Here is a 22,996-nt window from a genome sequence, read left to right as displayed (position 1 = left end):
GTATAAGAAATGAAAGCTGCGCTGTGATTGGTTGCTACTGGCAATAAAGATTACAGGCGAAGTTGGCAAGTTTTTGATTTTTAATTCCGCTGGTATTGGTTGCTGATGCTGAAAAACAATCATGCAGAATTCACTAAAATCGGACAGAACTGTGGATGTGTAGACGACAAACAAACCGTGCGTTTTATATATGATTCCGCGCCATAAAGGCCTCTTGTTCTCTGGCCGCGTACTAAATACTGTACATACGTAATTACATCTGTATGTGCGGCTTGTAGTTCGGTTTCTACAGGCGTAAAACTCAGACAACTCTCGGCTCCTGCGAAGACGCCGGCGCTAATCTACAAAAGACGGACAGTTTGCTGTGACTGCATGCAGCGGACAGAGATTGTTCAGGCCAGCCCGCCTCCATTCACTGCGCTATTTTCACTCCTGTATGAAAGCACAGCGATTATCACTGGGACGGCTGCGGAGTGCTACAGCGTCTGACAGTCGTCCTGTGTAATGGACCTCTAAGGCTGGGGTCACACAGGGCCGACTTGTCACGGAAATTCCGTCCAGAATTTCACTGCGGCAAATCCGCATGCGGTCGCTAAACCAGGGATTAGCCAGCCATGTGGATGAGATTTGTGAAAAATCTCAGCCACACGGGACGGCACTACAGCGTGGATTCCCTGGCTGCAGCATGTCAATTTTTTTTTTTTCTCCATTTGCGGCCGTGCTCTCTCTATGGGAGCGCCGTCTGCAATGGAAAAGCGTGCAGCCAAGCCGCTCCAAAACCTGTGGCTAAGTTCTGCGGGTTTTAGAGCAGCGCTATCCCAGCGGGAATCTCGCGGTTTCTTGCTGCAGCAAAACCGGAAGATTTTCCCCAGGAATACGTCCCGTGTGACCCCTGCCTTAGGGCGCCTTCAAACTGGCGTGGAATTCGCACGATGTTAGAGTAAAAACGCTGCATTTTAAAACCACTGATTTGCAATGTTTTCCTTCACATTTGCGAAATTTTCTCTGATGTGATGTGGGGTGAAAAAAAATTTGCGTCATTTCGTAGCTTTCTGTGATGTGTTTTTTTTTTTGTTTTTTTTTAAATCCTAACAATCTCCCATGTTTCCCTCTGGGCCTCCTTTATCGCATCGCCGAGCACGAACTTGCAATTTTTATTTATTTATTTATTTTCCATGTAATGCTTTTTTTACATTAGCGAGTCCTGCTGACTTTCATGCTAAATCGCGAGCAGCAGCGATGTTTTAGTAAGAAAAAACAGCGCTGACGCTCAAAAATCATGGGAAAATAGCCATTTTCTCACCGTGATATTCCGATCGCCAGTGTGAAGCAGCCTTTAGTTTGAGAAGGTTTTTACCATTCCCTGTCTTTCACCAAGTTTTAATGTAAACCCCCTTGAGGATATGTTCCCACGGAGGGAGAAATGGGGAACCATCAAAACCGCTACAAATTACAAAATTAGCGCCATTGGTGGAGATTTTGATGCAGATCCGTGGTAGACTCTTTCCACGGGCATGGAGAAATCTGCTGCAGATCCGCTTCCAGAAATGCACCAATTGTGCAAATGTTGTAAGTTTTTTGCTTGGTGTCGGAGAACGTAGCCCAAATTGTCATGTACTTTGTTTCTTACCAGTTTCAAGATCTCTGCTTGCCATCAGTGACTACAGCTAGGCTAGATTACATCCAGAAGCTGAACGTCTGCACTGACCTCATGCTTCTCGCAGCTGAGCATTTGTTGCTTCGCATCTAGTGCAGAAAATCCTCTGTGAGCTAAAGGCCTTCTTCATACGGGCGACACGGCATCACAGCGATATCGCTTTTTTTTCTGCAGCTAGGGGTTATTTTAGGGCTTTGATAGCAGGGTTTCCTAATGTCAAAGTTTTATCACGCTGCACAAAAAAACGCGTTTTTGTGCGATGCAACAAAAAGGAAGGCTCCATAGGGAAACATGAGCTACAAAACCTCAGGTGTCGCGAGTGTATCTAGCAAACCGCAAGGTTTTTTTTTTTTTTATTCGCAATGTCGCATACTACAAGACCATGCAAATGTGAAGGAACCAACAGGAGAGCACAGGCTTCACGTACATGCAATCTGTAGTGCTGTCGCAACGGGAGAACATCGTGCAACATTGTCGTCCATGTGAAGGAGGCCAAAGACCTCGCCTCACAGATTCCTCCTCTCCGCCTGTACATATTACCTCAGTCCGGGGTCCAGGGGATTGTCTCTGCTGGATACAACTGTAACAAACCCCCAGCTGTGAGAAGTATTGGGTCGGGGCAGGGTGTTAGCAGCTGGATATAAACTACATTCGTTGCTGGCAAGCAGAGATCTTGAAAATGGTGACCGATTAAAGCACTAGTTAGAGAGTTGCAGAACACTAAGGGCCCCTACACACGAGCGTTTTTCACGTGATTTTGCAGCATTTTAACGCGAACCTCAATAGGACTTTCTAATACAATAAAAATGCATCGCACAAAAATCGCGAAGAACAAACTTTCAATTTTTCTGCGATGCGTTTTTAACATTAGGATGTCCTATTGACATTCGTGTTAAAACGCATCGAAATCGCGTGAAAAACGCTAGAGTGCAGGGCCCTAAGTTTGTCCGCCCGTCTCGTGTGTTTCTGGAGGTCCCCCATGACTTGGCTTTGTAGCTCCTATGCTCTAGCGTCACCAGTGCCGGATGTTCCCGTAGCTGCGGGCGTGCGGTGTGTAGATGGCCGCACTTCCATCCTCTCTTGTAATGCACAATCAGGCAGCTGAATTTTTCCATTTAAGAATCCATTACTGAATCCAGGCCCTGCGTACAGTTTCCACGGAGTAGATAAATATTTAGTCAGGGCCGGCCGCAGCTCGTTGCTTTTGTGTGTCAATAAACCGCACAAGCAGTTTGTGCCGAGCCGTGGAAGACTCCGGCAAAGAAATCTGCAAACATTCACCCTACGCCGTTCAACCAGAGACGCCCAGCGCACCATTCTGCTGGTGGAGTCCCTGTGTACATACATTACTTATCCTGTACTGATCCTGAGTTACATCTTGTATTATACTCCAGAGCTGCACTCACTATTCTGCTGGAGGAATCACTGTGTACATACATTACTTATCCTGTACTGATCCTGAGTTACATCTTGTATTATACTCCAGAGCTGCACTCACTATTCTGCTGGTGGAGTCACTGTGTACATACATTACTTATCATGTACTGACACTGAGGTACATCATGTATTATACTGCAGAGCTGCACTCACTATTCTGCTGGAGTCACTGTGTACATACATTACTTATCCTGTACTGACCCCGAGTTATATCATGCATCATACTCCAGAGCTGCACTCACTATTCTGCTGGTGGAGTCACTGTGTACATACATTACTTATCCTGTACTGATCCTGAGTTACATCTTGTATTATACCCCAGAGCTGCACTCACTATTCTGCTGGTGGAGTCACTGTGTACATACATTACTTATCCTGTACTGATCCTGAGTTACATCTTGTATTATACCCCAGAGCTGCACTCACTATTCTGCTGGAGGAATCACTGTGTACATATATTACTTATCCTGAACTGACCCTGAGTTACATCCTGTATTATACTCCAGAGCTACACTCACTATTCTGCTGGTGGAGTCACTGTGTACATATATTACTTATCTTGTACTGACACTGAGGTACATCATGTATTATACTGCAGAGCTGCACTCACTGTTCTGTTGGTGGTTATTAGAAACAAAAAGAAAGTTCAAAGATGGATATAACCACAAATAGTTAAGACATAAACTGGATATGTAATGTATGTATACAGTGAGTGCAGCTCTGGAGTATAATTGTGTGTGTGTGTGTGTGTGTGTGATCTCTATCCTACAAGGTGCGGCAGGACTCTCTCTGGATCTGTTTCCGTCGTGTTTGTCGCCCTTTTTAAGCAGCGGATAATCTCTTTCTACATAGATCGCTTGGAGCAATAATTGAGGCTATTTAGTGTAAGACGTGGGATATTAAGCGGTTTATGTAGAAGACTACAACCTGCAATCACGGCCGTGTGATGATTCCAGCTCTGAAGGTGTAACCTGAGGGCTGCAGAACAGGCGGCGGCCGCCTCTAACGGAGCGCTGTGTAATGTGACATAATATTACTCTGTGCGAGGGAATTACAGGGTAGTTTTATTGGCTCTGCAATACTGTAGCCTGAGTTCCTGCAGATCCTTCATGCGGCCTGCAGTTACTGTTCTGCTCCAGTCACATCCAGAGCTGGGGAAAGCCCTTGAATCACTCGGTGTTAACCTACACTTTGGGGTTTGTTCAGGATTCGCTTGTCTTGGTTCTCATCCATGATTCTCACCACCACCCCCCCAAAACCTGGATCAGCAAAAGGGCAGCAGAGACGTGAGGCTGCGGACTCTGCAGCGGAATTTTGAATGCAGCTCCTGTAGTGACTGGAGTATAAAGTTCTCTTTTAGGTATTCCACTGGGTGGCGATGACTTGCATCCAATCATGGCCGCTTCCTCTATAGCGCTGAATGCCTGCCTCAAGTAGTAGCTGACGGCTCTTGTTGACGGACCTTATACTCCAGTCACATCCAGAGCTGCCTTCACAAACGATCTAATGTCTGTGGCTGTTGTCAGATATAATGGGGAGACTAATGTGTGTAATTGAAGTGATTTTTATTTTTTCCCTGGATGTTTTTTCCAGTTGAGCTTACAAATCCCGTGCGCCATGACCTCACATGGCGGCGGAGCCCGGACGCCGCAGGCTGTAGATGGGTCTTGCTTTGATTGTTTTCTCGTCTTATCGCTCGTTGATGAAGTTCAATTAGATACATTTGTCAAAAAGCAACATTTCACAAAGGTCAGACCGCGCCAATGTCGCTCACGTACAGCGGATCCGACTCATCGGCCCAAAACTCCTTATCTCTCATCAGATATCTCTGCAGATTGTTCTAAAGATAGAAATCATGCCGGAATTTACTGACCTACTTTGTCCGACTCCGAGAACCTTCCGCTGCCGACCTAGGAGATTTAAAGGGCCGGTAGCACATTTTGGCCTTCTAGTTGTCTTACCTGCTCAAGATTTTGGCAATTTTTTAACCTCATTAACATACCCGTTAAGCACACAGTCTGAGGTAAGACAAATATAAAACACAAGTTTATTTACTCTTTAGTATATGTAAGTAAAATAGTTAATTAACATATAGGCATTGAGATCACATGGGTAACAAAGTTAAGCATCAATACGTCACCGGATATTGTAGCATCACTCCGCAATCGGGGGATCTCCAGGTACGATTGTCAAGAGGATCCGGGAGTACGCCGGTACGTCTAACGGCCACAAGATGAGTCCCGACTCTTCCCTGAAGATCACTGCTATTTATGCCGTTCTTACACTACGTGGCATATCTGCTTCTGCGCAGTTATGGGTATATACGTCATTCTAATATGGCTATTCAGGTTCTAGACATGCGTAGTAGATGATTGGCAACACAATATATTGAATATTTTGTCCATGAAGTTATCACATCTGTGTTATATTATGAGTCATTCTTGCTGTCTTACCATATATGTCGATAATATTCTGCATTGAGCAGAATATTCAGACAGGTCATTAGTTCATTGAAGTTCTGGTTAACTCATACGGCAACTAGTTATTTGATTACACAATCATCCAGTTCAATCGTATCCCATACGTGTCACAATCGGTCCTTAATCATTCACTATTTGCCGTATGATACCATTAAAACTTTTGGTTTTCTACAGAATACCTTATATGCCATGAAACAATTCCATAGCGATAAAAGTATTACAACTATGGCCAATACCAAAACAGGATGTATTAGCCAATTAAGAGTGGTTTGTGCAGATGATGAATAACCCATAAAGATGTCATACCAATGGTGTGACGTGGCATCAGCAATAGCCGATCCCATCTTTACAATTTTGCCAGCTATTACAGTAGTACTTACAATATGCGTTGCCAAAGATCTATTAAGCAATTTAATATGTTGCTGTACTTCTTCTGTGTCTTCTAACAACTTTTTGAATTTGGTCAAATTTAGATCCCAATTTGACACATTTAAAGGCAGTGGTTGCCAATTGACAGCCACTGTCTTGTCTTGTTCGGGTAATAACACAAAGGTCTCATTTTCCCAAACAAGTGCAGATACGTTTCGCAAGCATCCTGAAAATGGGACAACCATCCCAGGTACAACAGGTTGATTACTTGCCAAACATACCTCCTGTGGGGCTATTTCAACCATCATCTTAAAAGTGAGTGGCAGCACAGTCCATTCACATACATTGATCGTATTTTGTAATAAGCATGGTTCATAAACAGCCGATTGGACCTTGCATATGGTCCCTTCTAATGTATCATCACACAATGATAAATCATGAGTTCTATTTTGGTCATCAATGTAAATCCCGTTAAATCTAGGTACCCAGAAATGCATATCTTCTGGAACACCTATAAGTAAGGGGAGAACTACAAACTTACACATCACATTCTTTTTAGTAACATTGTATATGAATATGGTCCCTTTACATAATATATCATTGCAAACCATTTTCTGCGCCTCCAACTGTATCCAATCAGTCTCAGTTATAGTCTGATTGAACACGGTCCTCCACACTTGCTCATTGCCAGTCATGAGCATAGTTTGAAGTGTGTTCTTTTGTTGTTGCTGATAAATGGTCTGCAAGGTACATATTGACCAATTAACATAGTTAGATATGTTAGAATTTATTTCATATGAAAACCTATTAGATGCATCTTGCAAATCAAGCATTATTGTGTCCACATCCGTTTGCATACTAAAGGGCTGCCATATAGTGGGCATCCAGTTAGCCTGCAATGTGAGCACATCTTTAATACCACTTCCCGCGTTATGCATTCGATTAGCTAAAGTCTCTATATCAAAACCATTAATAGTCCCAGAAAGCGCTCCGTAGCCTCCGAGTAAGGTATCATACCAAGCTCGACGGGAACGCTTGGTAGGACAAGTCCTTGAGGGTGGAAACTGCACGGAGGCTTGTATAACAGTCTTTTGAGCATCTCGTCCCACCAGGCGACAGGTGGATGGAACCCTTTTTATATGTCCAGGATCTATTTTAGAAGCATTAATGTTCACGAATACCAGGAACTGGCCCCACATGGCCCGATTCTCGATCTCCGTTGCATTCCCACACGTAATTACTTCTGTCTCATTTAAGGGAAATGAAAACTGCACTCCCGTATTTGTACAATTCTGAACATATTGTATCACCAGGGAGTAATTGAGATATGGCAACTCTTTTGGTCTCTGACAGCAGGACACTTTCACAAGTGACGTAATGTTTATTTGTCCCGTTGCCTTATGCAGTGCATATGAAGGACGGTAGGTCGAACTTATATGCGATAATGGATTTCCACTCCAGATAGTCCCATCAAAGGTAATATTCACGATATAACATTTCTGGTTGGCTTCACAAGTGAAGTTGTCTTGCTTCCTGGTTCGGGTTGAATTCCTCCAGCCCCACGAATAATCATTCCTTCCGGTGTCATTGACGCGGATCCCTGGCGTCCACGCATCACCTACTGCGAACACCGAACACATGACGCCAAGGATTCCAAAAATGATTATGTGATTCTGTAAGTGGCCTTCTCTCCCAAGTGTCCACTTTTTTGGTGAGCCCAAACAGCTGTACCTTGAAGCCATGCTTCCTTTTCCTTGTCAGGTTCTTGTATGGCAACAGAAATCGATGCTGCCGCATCTGCTTGAGAATTAAATAAACGTTCCAATGAGTCAAGAGGGACATGAGCATCAACATGAAACACTGTACTTTTGGTACTCCTAATGAATTCCTCTATGTCTTGCCAAAGCTCTTTCCCCCACAATTCCTTACCATGAATGTTCCAGTCGTTCTTCTTCCATCCCATGATCCAAGTGGCCAAACCATTGGCAACTGACCATGAGTCCGTATACAAATGACATTCTTGCCCTTGTTCCTGCTTCAGAGCTAAGAATACTGCACAAAGTTCTGCATATTGACTACTCTTACCTTCTCCTTCCATGACCAACGTCTTGTCTAATTTTGGATTAAAGGCTACACTTTTCCATCTACGTCTTCCACTGATATACTTGGCCGAACCATCCGTGAACCAAGCATGCTCTTTTTGGGAGTCTGTCAACTCAGAGTAAGGTATTCCCCACTTTACTGGGGATTCCTCCATTTGCGCTACTGGTGTAACCTGACCATCTGGAGGGATATCAGCTATCTTTTCATGCAGGGCAGCTATCCCTCCTTCACCTTTTTTCGCTCTTTCCGAGATGTACCATTTCCACTTAATGATACTCTGCTCCTGGGCATGTCCTATCCGATTGGACTTTGGATTAGATAATACCCAACTCATGATGGGTATTTGCGGCCTTAGAAGGACTATGTGTCCTGTCGTCAATTGTTCAGTATCCACCAGGGCCCAATAACATGCCAACAGCTGTTGCTCCAGTGGAGTGTATTTTTCTCCTGCATCTGGTAATTTCCGATTCCAGAAGCCTAGTGGCACTCTTTTGCCCCCTTGCTTCTGCCACAATGACCAGTTTGCATACATATGCTGAACTGATACATGAAGTTCTATCTCACCATCTTGTAAAGGCCATAAATCTACAGCCTGTTGTATGGCTTCTTTTACTGCCTCAAATGCAACCTGTTGCTCTTCTCCCCACGTGAACTCGTACTTCTTGCGAGTCACCTTGTAAAGAGGAGCAAGAAGCTGCCCCAGATGCGGAATGTGTTGTCTCCAGAATCCAAACAATCCTATGTAGGATTGTGTTTCCTTCTTGTCTTTCGGAGTGGGAAAATTTAAGATTTTCTGCCTTGCCTTAGGGAGAATCTCCCTATGGCCCTTATTCCATTGAATTCCTAAGAATTTCACCGTCTGAGAGGGGCCTTGCACCTTGCTATCATTTATTTCCCATCCTTTTTCTCGCAGATGATGTAACAATCCGTCCAATTGTTTCTTTACAGATTGTTCATCCAGTCCCTGAATCATTATATCATCGATATAATGTGAAAACTGCATTTCTGATGGTAAATCAAACTCATCCAAATGTTCTGCCACCGTCCGGTGACAGATGGTTGGACTATGTATCCAACCTTGTGGCAATCGAGTGAACGTATATTGACGTCCTTGCCACGTAAAGGCAAACTGATCTTGCGCCTTTTCTTCTATTGGAATTGTGAAGAACGCTTGTGCGATATCAATCACAGCGTACCATTGTCCACTGTGACTTTGAATCTGCTCCACAATTGTAATGGTGTCTGGGACAGCTGCCGTCAAGGGAGGTGTTTGTTTATTCAATTCCCTGTAATCGACAGTCATCCTCCAAGACCCATCACTCTTCTTCACAGGCCATACCGGATTGTTCCATGCTGTGGTTGCAGGCCTCACAACCCCAGCATCGACCAAATCCTTAATGGTTTCTCCTATTTCCTTGTGACCTCCAGGAATTCTGTATTGCTTCATAGCAACCAGTTTTCCTGCAGGAGGGATGTGTACGGGTGGCATTTTGACCTTTCCCACCGTAACTGGACAAGCTTTTATCCCTATTTTCCTTACGCCAAAGGCAAACTTACCATCTTCGAGGTGTAGTGTCAATCCTTTCAGAATATCTATGCCAATGATATATTCCGGAATAGGTACTACTAACACCGTGTATTTACGTAAGGGCAAATTGCCCAATTTCAAAGTTACCTGTGTCTGTACTCCTTCGGTAACTTTTCCTCCCAATCCTGAAATATTAACTTTTGGACCTTTAAACTTTTTGGGATTTCCATAAATCAGAGTAGCCTCCGCCCCTGTATCTACTAAAGCTGGGACCCTTTGGACATTACCCCCTTTCCAATGTATGGCTAGCGGGACGTAGGGTCTGTCATCCCGCCTAACCCAGACAGGGGCTTGGCTTGCTACCTATGCGGAATCAGAATCTGATTCCTCCAGGAGCGGAGCAGATGGCTTCAAATGGTCCTGCACTTGGGTAGCTACCATTGCAGCCATCTCCTTCCATGGATAGATCTTTTGAAAGTCCTCCCATTCTAATTTCTTAGGTTCTAAATTAGTGACCTGCTTCTCTCTCTTTTTAGAAGCTTTTGGGGCCACTGAATCTTCCCTTTTATCCACCTTTTTGTTGGATAATACCTTCTGTTTATAAAGACGCCACAAATCACCTGTATCTTTTCCATCAATGGCGTCCTTGGAGACTCCAGCTTTCAGGAGAGCCTGAAACATATCTCTACGAGATACCCTTGGCACTCCTGAATCACCAGTCCCCTGGGAACTAGGATTCCTAGACCTATCACGATCTGTTCGCTTTTCCTCTCTATCCCAGTTTCCCATATCTTGCAATTCCCGCATTCTAGCCACAACCGCAGACATTGGCTCATTAGTCATGGATAGAAGTAGGGTCATCATCACGGCTTTATAAGCCGAAGGTGCAGTCTTAATTAAACGATTTCTAACTCCTGCTGTCAGCCGAGTCTCCAAATAATCTTCCATATGCTCGATGATAATTAATGAGACCCTCATAGCTTCCTCCTTCAACCTTTCAATGCCATCCCTGATAGTGTACCAAGGTTTGTCATTGATTGGAATGTCTGCCTCTGTTGGGAATTTATTAAGAAACCCATTGGTTACTATATTAAACAGGGAAATAGCACTTTCTCCTTGATGATTAGGAAAATATTCTCTAAAATTTCTACTGATTACTGGATCTCTAGTTAGAGTAACAAATCTCATTGCATCTTTTGGATCCAACATTACCCCAGTCGCCCCGTGCTCAAATAGACGGACCAACCATGGTATGTCAGATTCCCCAGGCCTTTGCCTAAATCTACTCAGTATATCATCAACTTCTGACTGAGAAAAATCCTCTAGGGTAAGCCTGGTGCGCCTATGTGGCACCAATTCTTCTTGCACCAACAGTCTCCCATCGGCATCGTACATATAGTTTCCCTGATCGTCATACCTGGGCAACCTTTGCCCATCATGACCTACGATAGGCTGGGTATCGGGTCCATATTCAGTAGTTTCCTTCCTTCTGCTAATGGGCTGGGCACGTTTTAAAGCAGGTGGATCAATTATTGGATTGGGTGGGTCTTCCCAATCCCCCTTATGCCAGTCCTCCTCCCCCGAAGAAGATGAGGAATCCCATAAGTCTCCATCCCACTTATCTGGGTCCCAGTTCACAGAAGCAGAAGCTATAGCTTTCGATACCTTTCGCTTATCAACTTTACCTTTACGCCCCTTATATTTATTCTGAGCAACTTTTACAACAGCCTTTTCTGCAATATTCTGGTAATGTTCTATTTTTTCCTTTATCAGCCTTTGGTTACATTCCAACACCACTCTCTTTCCTTCAGATTCTGCTAACTTTTGTTCCGTCTGATTAAGTTTTCTTATTAGTTGGGACTTCTTCTTATGGATATTCCTATAGGCTGAGGCCAATACCCAATTTCTCCTACCCAACTGAACTGCGTCACCTGCCTTGGCAGGGGTCTCCTCGAGTACCTTAACGACATCGAGGGGCTCTGAATCTTTTAGCTTACTATCCCATGATTCTGCAAGCCCACTATGCATCAACTCCTGAGCTAATATATCATAGGGACCCTCGGACCAGCCGGGGATGTCTATTTTCTGAACGATTTTAGTTTTATCTTTCTTGGTTCTTTTTCTAAACATATTGTTGTCTTATTGGCAAAATGCCAATTGGTGAAACTTTTTGCGCAGAGTTCCCCCTTACAGAACTCACAAAATTTTGGCAACTTGCCAATTGGTGAAACTTTGCACAGAGGTCCCCTTTACTGCGAGAAACCACCCTGCAAATTGGCACCAATTTCCCAAGTCCTGTCTCAAAGTTACAGAACTCCGAAAGTTTTGGCAACGTGCCAATTTGGTGAAACTCTGCACAGAGTTCCCCTTTACAAAATTTTGGCAACGTGCCAATCTGGTGAAACTTTGCACAGAGGTCCCCTTTACGGCGAGGCACCACCCTGCAAACTGGCACCGATTTCCCGAGTACTGCCTCAAAGTTACAGAACTCTGAAAATTCTGGCAACGTGCCAATTGGTGAAATTTTGCACAGAGTTCCCCTTTACAAAATTTTGGCAACGTGCCAATCTGGTGAAACTTTGCACAGAGGTCCCCTTTACGGCGAGGCACCACCCTGCAAACTGGCACCGATTTCCCGAGTCCTGCCTCAAAGTTACAGAACTCTGAAAATTCTGGCAACGTGCCAATTGGTGAAATTTTGCACAGAGTTCCCCTTTACAAAATTTTGGCAACGTGCCAATCTGGTGAAACTTTGCACAGAGGTCCCCTTTACGGCGAGGCACCACCCTGCAAACTGGCACCGATTTCCCGAGTCCTGCCTCAAAGTTACAGAACTCTGAAAATTTTGGCAACGTGCCAATTGGTGAAATTTTGCACAGCGGTCCCCTTTACTGCTAGACACCACCGTGCAAACTGGCACCAATCTCCCAAGTCCTGCTTCAAAGTTACAGAACTTATAATATTTTGGCAGTATGCCAATGGGTTCAACAAGGACTACTTACTGCAACTATCAATTTGTATTTACTATTATTACTCTATCACCTATCAAAGCAAAGTTATAACCATTTGAACCCCTTGGCAATGGGCCAAAAATCTAATATGGCGACAGCAACCCCCCCGTGCACTGAGAAGCACTGTCACAATACCAAATTATACAGTAATATAACCTTACCAAAGACAACAATATCCTGCCAGACTACGCCAATTTATGTCTTACCTGCTCAAGATTTTGGCAATTTTTTAACCTCATTAACATACCCGTTAAGCACACAGTCTGAGGTAAGACAAATATAAAACACAAGTTTATTTACTCTTTAGTATATGTAAGTAAAATAGTTAATTAACATATAGGCATTGAGATCACATGGGTAACAAAGTTAAGCATCAATACGTCACCGGATATTGTAGCATCACTCCGCAATCGGGGGATCTCCAGGTACGATTGTCAAGAGGATCCGGGAGTACGCCGGTACGTCTAACGGCCACAAGATGAGTCCCGACTCTTCCCTGAAGATCACTGCTATTTATGCCGTTCTTACACTACGTGGCATATCTGCTTCTGCGCAGTTATGGGTATATACGTCATTCTAATATGGCTATTCAGGTTCTAGACATGCGTAGTAGATGATTGGCAACACAATATATTGAATATTTTGTCCATGAAGTTATCACATCTGTGTTATATTATGAGTCATTCTTGCTGTCTTACCATATATGTCGATAATATTCTGCATTGAGCAGAATATTCAGACAGGTCATTAGTTCATTGAAGTTCTGGTTAACTCATACGGCAACTAGTTATTTGATTACACAATCATCCAGTTCAATCGTATCCCATACGTGTCACACTAGTCTTCCCCTGTTGTGGTGCACATGCACAACGGGTTGTTACAGGTGGGCAATATGGTGCCACTACGGCTCCTGCAGAGATTGGCACACAGCTTTTCAGGAGTCCTGAGCGGCACGTTTGCTGGTTTGCGATACTCTGCAACCCTGTTCAAGAGATGAGAAAAAGGGGAGGTGTCTTGGAAGAGGCAGTAAATTTGCTGTGGGCCCATTCACACAGGCATAAAAACTGTGTGTTACATGGAGTGAATGAAATACATTGATGTCAGGGGATTGATTCACGTGTGTATTTCACGCTTTTTTTTTTTTTTTTTTTCCTTTTTAACATGTGACAAAAAATCATGCAGTATGTCCTTTTTTGATTGGTATTATGAATAAAATAGCCTTATGAGGTCAATCGGAATGCGAACATGCAAGATGCATTCATTTGCGCATTATAACGAAATCTGTAGAATAGGCCACTTGGAGTCCTACAAGTGAACCCAGAGGACCGTATACGGTTTGGTGGACTGGATGGACATGGTTTTGAGCCGTTACACAAGGAATCGGGACTGGTCTGAGGTCCGTTTACAGCGGAGTGGTGGGGGGTGCTGGTCCATTGTGGGCATTTTGTTTTTGGGTCTACTGTTTGTGATTGACATGTCCTAGTTTGGGGCGAGTCTTACATAAATGGTCCGGACATAAGGGGGGGGGGGGGGAGAGATTTACGGCTCGTCTTGATGTCCCTCCCCTAAAGTCAGTGTGTGGTTCTTGTTGTGAAGGAGCGGCTCGGTGGTTCGCTGCGTTCACACCGGTCATCTGCATGTAGTTTGTATGTGCTCTCCGTGTTGTGTGGGTTTCCTCTGGATGCTCTCATCCCCCCCCAAACCTACTGATGGTTGTGTACAAGGTAACCCACATGGGGACGGGTGTCTGCACTCTATATAGGGCTGCCGTAAACCCTCTGGCCGGGGGGGAGGGGGGGCATGCCTGATAGCAATAAGTTAGGTCTCTGTCAAGGGCGAAATATTTCCGTGAAGTAAAGGTCCCGATACAATTTCCATTTCTCTCTGACTTTGGACTATTTACAGCAAACAACTATCATCCGCATAATAGTTGCAAATTCTGGCAATTTTAGGTGACTGCTGTTGATAGGGCGGTTTCACATCTGCGACAGGGATTCCACACTCCTGCTTTGCTCAGGAAGGGGAATCCCCACGGTCGGATCTGAACTGCGCTGGATGAACTGCATTGACTACATTGGGGTCCGTCCGCTTTCCGTCCAGCTGCTCGACTTCTGGACAGAAGAACAAGCTCTGCATGCAGCTCTTCTGGTTATTTTCAGGCACTTCTGCAAGTGGCTCTTCTTCTGGTTATTTTCAGGCACTTCTGCAAGGGTCTCTTTTGTCAGAAGTGCCCGATAATAATAATCAGAAAGTTCTAACAAAGATGTGAAACTGGCTGAAGAAACCCCTCGCTTGTTGGAGTCTCCCGGTCTTTCAGCTCCCCTAAAAGTAGTCGCTGACTGACTAGTTATCTGGTGTGAACATGTAATCGTATTTTGATGATTGGCCAACAGCTTCAGGCCGTGAAGTTGTACGAAAGGGCTCTATGTAAAAGCACAAACAGCCGACAGCTCGCTGCAGCAACTAGTTCCAGTGACTGTTCGGCCAGTGGTCGTCCTGCGTAAACCCACCCTGACGCCCCTCTTACACGAGATGAGAATCTCACGATTCTCGTTTTTGCCCGAGCTGGTGACGTCATGACCAGTCCATCCGAGCTCGGGCCGCCTGTTTTTAGACTGCGCAATTCTTGTATGAGTTTCGCTCATTTGAAGGATTTTCTCAACCATTCCTGCTCTGCCCACAGCAGCGTTAGTTGTGAAGTTGGTGACTTTCTTCCCTACAGGAATACCTGGCGTTGTGCTGTCGCTCTGATTATATCGCGGTTACTGCGTAGACGTAGCCCGGGGGTCCGTCCTCTGAAAATCCAACCAGTGGTGATCAGGGCTGTGCAACTGGATAACAGTTAATTGCTGAGAAGGGAAGCCTTTGAAGAACACTTGGCCACCTGAGAGTAATCCTATTAGTGTCGGCGGAGTTGCTGATGGGCGCCAGCGTTGTCGCTTTAGGATAACCCCATTCTCATGAGCTGCAGTGTAAAGCATGGAGAATGGTCTGTGTACTGAGGTGTGAGGTAGGTTCCAGACTACCCCACTTACCACGGCGTATCTACGGTTTCAGCTAGATTCTGAATGGGGTCCATATTGGCATTCAATTGAATGTTAGCGAAATCTGCGCCAAGGTTCAGACTGCGGGATCTTTCACATGTCTGCTGAGATCTGTGGTAGGAAAATCTATTCTCAATGCGGGTTGTACGCAGAAATGGCCCCACATGTGATTTGTCGCATTGACTGGCGCTAAATCTACGTGCGGATCTGCGTACAACTCGCCGGCGATGTGCAGCGGGCAGTTTTCCTTTTTATAGCCGTGTGAACGTCCTCCATATACTCTAATGGATTAATGGCTCCAGCCTCGGAGTGTTTGCCTAGTAGAGCAGCAGTGTAAAGAATGGGGGCCACTGGTAAAACGACGGGGGGGTTTCCAGTAGACGGTGCAGCTAAGCAGAGACCGCCGATCATAGCTGTGTGCTAATGTAGCCGCTGATGCTGGGTAATATAAGGCCGCTCTCACGCACAGCTATTTTGATCATGGCGTCTGGCTGCGGTTCTTTAATGCACCCCCGGCATTTTGATGAGGTGCATCTAAAAAGCGTGGAAAAATAGAGCGGACTCGCGATTTTCAAGCGCTGGTTAGAAAACGTGGCATTCGAACCCAGTTCTGCGAGGCCCCATTGACACCCATGTATAAGAGTGGCCCTGGTGCGACTGAGAGGCACGCCTGGCCGCCCTTGTGCTTATACACTCTCCGCTGTACGTCTACAGGTGATCGCGGTCTCCACGGAGCGCGGGATATTTTATTAGCGCCACTAATGAGTCCTGCAGTAGCACGCTGGGAATAGCCGGCGCACAGAGCTCATTACTGGCATCTCGTCAGCCGTGAGGATGATTCTCCCAGCGCTCCCGGCTGCCAGAAGGCGCTCGTGTGCGACGCTGGCGATAATTGTGTGCGGCGGGTGACTAGCTGCGGTTACCTCGAGCCGGTCGGACGGTCACAGTGATGTCTGTCGCGGCTCTCTGTGTAGGGATAGGTCCACACTGACACGTGACAAGTAAGATTTGGGGGTCATTCACACGATTTTGATACATAAATGTGCAGCGTATTCTCAGACCGTCCGTATTTCTGCAGATCGTCATGTGCTTGCACACAAGAAATCCCAAATATTCCTTGCTTTAGTACGCCGCAGACCGCAGGTTTCCAGTTTAGATACTCGGCGCCATTTAAATCAGCAGCTGTTTTGGTACGGAAGAAAACTTGAAGAGCCGATTGTAAGTGAACACAACCGCATGGCGATAAGGAAATGGCGTTATCGGCGCTGTTATCGTGGACTGCATTGTAAAACCTTGAGGGTCCTTTGAACCGCCGAGCCCCCTGCAGTTACTCCGCAAGTCGCAGTCCTCCATGAAGCACTAGGATTACAGGCGTCGGTCGCGGTTCGCCTATTTTCCATCTATTTTTGAGCTAGGTTTAAAGAGCGCAAAAGATCTTTGAGTGACCCTCCTCGCACGCCCCCGCCCCTCCTCCTCTCTCCTCTCCCCTCCCCCTCCTCTGTACGGATAGTTTCACCAGGCAACAAACAGTTAATGTGGAGGAGTAATAGCGCTATGATTATGTAACGGGCGGAGCGCTCTGACGGCTCGCGGCGCCCCGGCACAATTGACATCTGGTGACCTTTACACTTTTGTTCCAGTCGGTTAATATATAAATAACTTTGCTTTTATCTGCGCATTTTTTATGTTGAAGTTCGTCGCGGTTAAGGGAGGCGCACGTTCGTTAGCGCCGACAGCTAGAATTCCTTCTGTTCTGTTTCTGGAGCAGAGAGGAGAAATTTAAAGTAAAACCTTTTCTGCACCACCAGCGCCATTGAACTCCGCTTTATACTACCGGCAGTGACACCCTGTGCAGAATCAGTTAGAGAGGACTCCGGCCTTCCATACTATATTAGTATAGATCCTATTAAACCCAATAATAAATCCAATAGCGGTGAGCTCCCTCTAGTGGTGGCTGTTTATAGGCTGAATGTTCTCATCTAGCTCTCTGGTTGTGACAGTGGAAGTGTTTCATACAAGCAGAGGAGTCTGCAACTAAAGCTACACGGCTTGCAGGCAGAGTTTGACACGGATCTGCTGCTGCTTTGGAAAATGCCAAAGCTTGCCAATTTGCAAGTAGATTATGTTGTAGGTGGCAGAAGTCTCCATGTGTGTGGGAGCAGCCTTGTACCCGTGGTGAGACATCGGATGGGTGGGGTCTCGCTGCTGAGGCACCCCCCCCCCCCCCCCCCACACACTGGTCCTGAGAATGGAGCTCCTATCTCCTCCTCCTCACGGCACCTGCCTGCGTCATGTCTGACTGAATAGATGTTTAGCTGCCCTCGTGGAGGGGGAGGGGAGGGGGAATGGCGGCAGCGGCATCGTGCCTTGGCTACTGTTAACAATGTTTACAGGTATGCTTTGCAGCAGAAATCATGGGCCATTCACATAGTGGACAGGAGGGGACACATCGATTTCTATGAGAGACTGTTGTAGGCATGCTCTGTTACCTCTGCAGGGAGGGGAGGAGGTGAGCTGTGACATCACCTATTGTGAATGGTGAAACGTGTTATCTGTATAGAAGCCTCACCTCTCAGTGTAATCCTGTATGTAATGATGACTCCTGAGAAGTTTTTTTTCTCTACAGAAAGTGTCCAGACTATTATCAGGCCTAGTGGTCCGTGTGAGAACTGCAGGGTTTTAAGAATCTTACAGTAAATTCTTTTTTGGCGAACGTAAAAGCTTGAGTTGGACCTTTTTTCTGATGACACATCCACTTTCAATTATTTTCTGTGCATATGGAGGTCGCAGTCTATAAGAACTTGTAACCGTCGCAGCTTCTTTTCTGCTGTCCCTATACTGGGCCGGAACGCTCCTCCATAATATGGGTGTGATGATGGCACCTGCATTACCCCTCTGAACGTGGCCTAATGTGAGCAGCTGTGAGATCTATAGTTCTAGCCCTGCACCTTGATGTACGGCAGCGGCGCCTCCTCTGGTTTATGTCTCATCTTATATCCCTGATTGAACGGATCCCTTTCTGTTGTTAACAAGCCGGCAGCGTCTTCAGATCTTCTGTAGAAGCACTTTGAGGCGGCGCCCCGCATCATCTGACAGCAGTAATAACCTCCAGAAGCGCATTCTTGAAAGGAGCAGCGGCGGGCGGCCGAGCATCCGGTATTCTGGGCGCCACATGTGCTGTTTGACCTATTTTTCTCTGCTCTTTGTGTAGATTGGCAGCTTACAGAAGAAGTAAAAATAACCGTCCCGATGCGCTTCTGCCCGATGGGAAGCCGAGAGGAGCGACTGATATTATAGCCTCAGAGCCGCCAACATAAAACTGGCATTTTATGAGAATTTCTGTTAACAATATCGTCTTCTATACCGGGGGAAAATCATCAGATATGTCATTGTTACTGCGAGCCGCAAGGGGATCATGTGGTCAGCGACTGATGCAGAGAAATAGAAGGAGAATATTATCTACACCGAGATGCTAAATACCATATATATAATATATTACTGGTGTCACGTCTTACAATATAGCATTGATTCCCTTCTCGTTACCCTATGATCTGTGTCGTCCTGCTGTGTATGTGCTGGGGACTGGGGGAGGGGAAGTGACAACTTGTCAAACAGCTTTCTGGCTAAAAAGTAATTGCCAAGCGCAATTGTCAGATGTTGTCTTGACAAACTAAGCAGAATACTTTTTAACACATCAAGATTATAATACTGCTCCCTATGTACAAGAATATAACTACTATAATACTGTCTGCTATGTACAAGAATATAACTACTATAATACCGCCCCCTATGTACAAGAATATAACTACTATAATACTGCTCCCTATGTACAAGAATATAACTACTATAATACTGCGCCCTATGCACAAGAATATAACTACTATAATACTGCGCCCTATGCACAAGAATATAACTACTATAATACTGCTCCCTATGCACAAGAATATAACTACTACAATACTGCTCCCTATGTACAAGAATATAACTACTATAATACTGCTCCCTATGCACAAGAATATAACTACTACAATACTGCTCCCTATGTACAAGAATATAACTACTATAATACTGCTCCCTATGTACAAGAATATAACTACTATAATACTGCGCCCTATGCACAAGAATATAACTACTATAATACTGCTCCCTATGTACAAGAATATAACTACTATAATACTGCGCCCTATGCACAAGAATATAACTACTATAATACTGCTCCCTATGCACAAGAATATAACTACTACAATACTGCTCCCTATGTACAAGAATATAACTACTATAATACTGCTCCCTATGCACAAGAATATAACTACTATAATACTGCTCCCTATGCACAAGAATATAACTACTATAATACTGCGTCTTATGTATAAGAATATAACTACTATAATACTGCCTCCTGTGTACAAGAATATAACTACTATAATACTGCCTCCTGTGTACAAGAATATAACTACTATAATACTGCCTCCTGTGTACAAGAATATAACTACTATAATACTGCCTCCTATGTACAAGAATATAACTACTACAATACTGCTCCCTATGTACAAGAATATAACTACTATAATACTGCTCCCTATGCACAAGAATATAACTACTATAATACTGCTCCCTATGCACAAGAATATAACTACTATAATACTGCGTCTTATGTATAAGAATATAACTACTATAATACTGCCTCCTGTGTACAAGAATATAACTACTATAATACTGCCTCCTGTGTACAAGAATATAACTACTATAATACTGCCTCCTATGTACAAGAATATAACTACTATATTACTGCTCCCTATGTACAAGAATATAACTACTATAATACTGCGTCCTCTGTATAAGAATATAACTACTATAATACTGCCTCCTATGTATAAGAATATAACTACTATAATACTGCCTCTATGTACAAGAATATAACTACTATAATACTGCGTCCTATGTATAAGAATATAACTACTATAATACTGCCTCCTATGTACAAGAATATAACTACTATAATACTGCTCCCTATGTACAAGAATATAACTACTATAATACTGTCCCCTATGTACAAGAATATAACTACTATAATACTGGCTCCTATATACAAGAATATAACTACTATAATACTACCTCCTATGTACAAGAATATAACTACTATAATACTGCCTCCTATGTACAAGAATATAACTACTATAATACTGCCTCCTATGTACAAGAATATAACTACTATAATACTGTCCCTATGTACAAGAATATAACTACTATAATACTGCCCCCTATGTACAAGAATATAACGACTATAATACTGCTCCCTATGTACAAGAATATAACTACTATAATACTGCCCCCTATGTACAAGAATATAACTACTATAATACTGCCTCCTATGTACAAGAATATAACTACTATAATACTGCCTCCTATGTACAAGAATATAACTACTATAATACTGTTCCCTATGTACAAGAATATAACTACTATAATACTGCTCCCTATGTACAAGAATATAACTACTATAATACTGCTCCCTATGTACAAGAATATATCTACTATAATAATGGTCCTATGTACAAGAATATAACTACTCTAATACTGCCCCCTATGTACAAGAATATAACTACTATAATACTGCCCATATGTACAATAATATAACTACTATAATACTGCCCCCTATGTACAAGAATATAACTACTATTATACTGCCCCCTATGTACAAGTATATAACTACTATAATACTGCCCCCTATGTACAAGAATATAACTACTATAATACTGCATCCTATGTACAAGAATATAACTACTATAATACTGCCCCCTATGTACAAGAATATAACTACTATAATACTGCATCCTATGTACAAGAATATAACTACTACCTGTATGTACAGGAATATATTACTGGAGCATAAATCATATTGGACCCTTGTCCCATAGTGTGACCCTCTCTGGCAGGGGGCTCTGACCCTAGTATCCACCTCTGTGTTCTCCTGCTCTGTTAGTTTTCTTTTGGCAGTGTTTTCCTCACACTTTGTCCTTGTTCTTCGCAGGAGGTTGTTTGCGTCTAATATGTTGCGCTGCTCGGCTTGGCCCGTGTGGAAGAGCCTTCGATAGCGGCGCTGGAAGGATTGTAAAGCTGGGATTACTGAAGGCGTTGCCGCAGCTTCGGTGGCACCATGTCTGTCATGATGGTGAGGAAGAAGGTGACTCGCAAGTGGGAGAAGCTGCCTGGGAAGAACACGTTCTGCTGCGATGGGCGGGTGATGATGGCGAGACAGAAGGGAATCTTCTACCTGACACTTATACTCATCCTCGGGACTTGTTCGCTCTTCTTTGCTTTCGAGTGAGTGTTGCCTTCAATGTTACTTGATGAGATTTGTTTTGTGAGATCTCGAGGAGTATCTGTGGTAGTAGTGTGTAACTCTAAACTAGGAGCCCTGAACGGCCCCGACACATAGCGTTACTCTTCTTTATCTACACTGATTGGCGCCTTTATTAGAGGCTCTCAGGATTGGCTCTTCCTGTATGGAGATTCTCCCTGTGACCCCAGAGTGCAACATACAGTCACGTGACAAGTTTTCCATGGATCAGTTTCAGTGTGATCTGAGCGACTTCCAAGGAGGCCAGGTCATCGGTGCTAGACTGGCCGGGGCAGGATGTCCCTGCTAACCGTGGGCGGGTTTCTCATGTAATGGTTTGGAGAGTATACCGAGAATGGCGAGATCGAGGAAAACATACAGCGAAAGGGGATCCTGTGGACGGAAACAACTTTTTGTTGAAAAGGGCCAAAGGCGGATGTCAGGAATCGTTCTGAGCAGCTGACTACAACGCTGGAGCTCTAGCTAACATGTCCAAACACAGAACTTACTGTTGTGCACAGCTGAGCTATAACAGCAGACGACCAGTTCCAGCGCCGTTGTGTTTAAGAGAAACAGAGATGAGACTCCAGCGGGCAAAAGAGCGCAAAACTTGTATCACAGAGCAGATGAAAAACCGATCATGGTCAGATGGATCCAGATTTCTCTTGCTGATGGGAGGTTAAAATTTGTCACAAGCAGCATGAATCGATGACCTCTTCCTGTCAGCTGGTCAGAACACGACAGCACCTCCATCTAATCTGCAGCAACTACTAGAAGCTTCCTGTCCGCAGGGGCCAATATTCCTACAGAATGATGTCATCACCGAGTTGAATCTACACCACGACAAACAGCTGTGGTTCTAAAGGCCAGAAGAGGTCCAACATGCTACTAGATGGGGGTCTAACAGAGTGACCAATTGGTGCTTCCCCGTTTTCATCCTCTTGTGTGACCTCTCCTTACAGTCTGTCCTGACGACTACGGGGCCGCGTGGCATTCTTACATTGTTACTATTTACATCCTTAGAATT

General features: G+C 44.4%; 2 protein-coding genes across 2 annotated transcripts in view; one reads left to right on the top strand and one right to left on the bottom strand.

Annotated features, from left to right (window-relative positions):
* ZDHHC9 (zinc finger DHHC-type palmitoyltransferase 9) overlaps positions 1 to 22,996 on the top strand; it is a 48,585-nt gene that overhangs the window by 6,423 nt on the left and 19,166 nt on the right. The window contains exon 2 of the mRNA XM_066579986.1: positions 21,661 to 21,953. Within this exon, the coding sequence (XP_066436083.1) occupies positions 21,787 to 21,953 (167 nt within the window). The 5' untranslated portion in view covers positions 21,661 to 21,786. The remainder of the gene's footprint in view (positions 1 to 21,660; positions 21,954 to 22,996) is intronic.
* LOC136580674 (uncharacterized) lies at positions 5,061 to 13,369 on the bottom strand. Its single transcript, XM_066581440.1, has 2 exons — positions 12,971 to 13,369; positions 5,061 to 7,740 (listed from the first exon to the last, which is right to left on the bottom strand). Exon 2 carries the CDS (start codon positions 7,683 to 7,685, stop codon positions 5,706 to 5,708), a length of 1,980 nt encoding a protein of 659 aa, XP_066437537.1. The 5' UTR covers positions 7,686 to 7,740; positions 12,971 to 13,369; the 3' UTR covers positions 5,061 to 5,705.

Source organism: Eleutherodactylus coqui, chromosome 10 (genome assembly GCF_035609145.1).
Source record: "Eleutherodactylus coqui strain aEleCoq1 chromosome 10, aEleCoq1.hap1, whole genome shotgun sequence".
Classification (NCBI taxonomy): Eukaryota; Metazoa; Chordata; class Amphibia; order Anura; family Eleutherodactylidae; genus Eleutherodactylus; species Eleutherodactylus coqui.
The sequence above is the reverse complement of the archived record's forward strand: the minus strand, read 5'-3'. Positions and strand labels throughout refer to the sequence as shown.

Bases quoted from the DNA above. Each gene is read 5' to 3' on its own strand.
- LOC136580674 (XM_066581440.1), bottom strand. From the start codon at position 7,685: ATGGCTTCAAGGTACAGCTGTTTGGGCTCACCAAAAAAGTGGACACTT.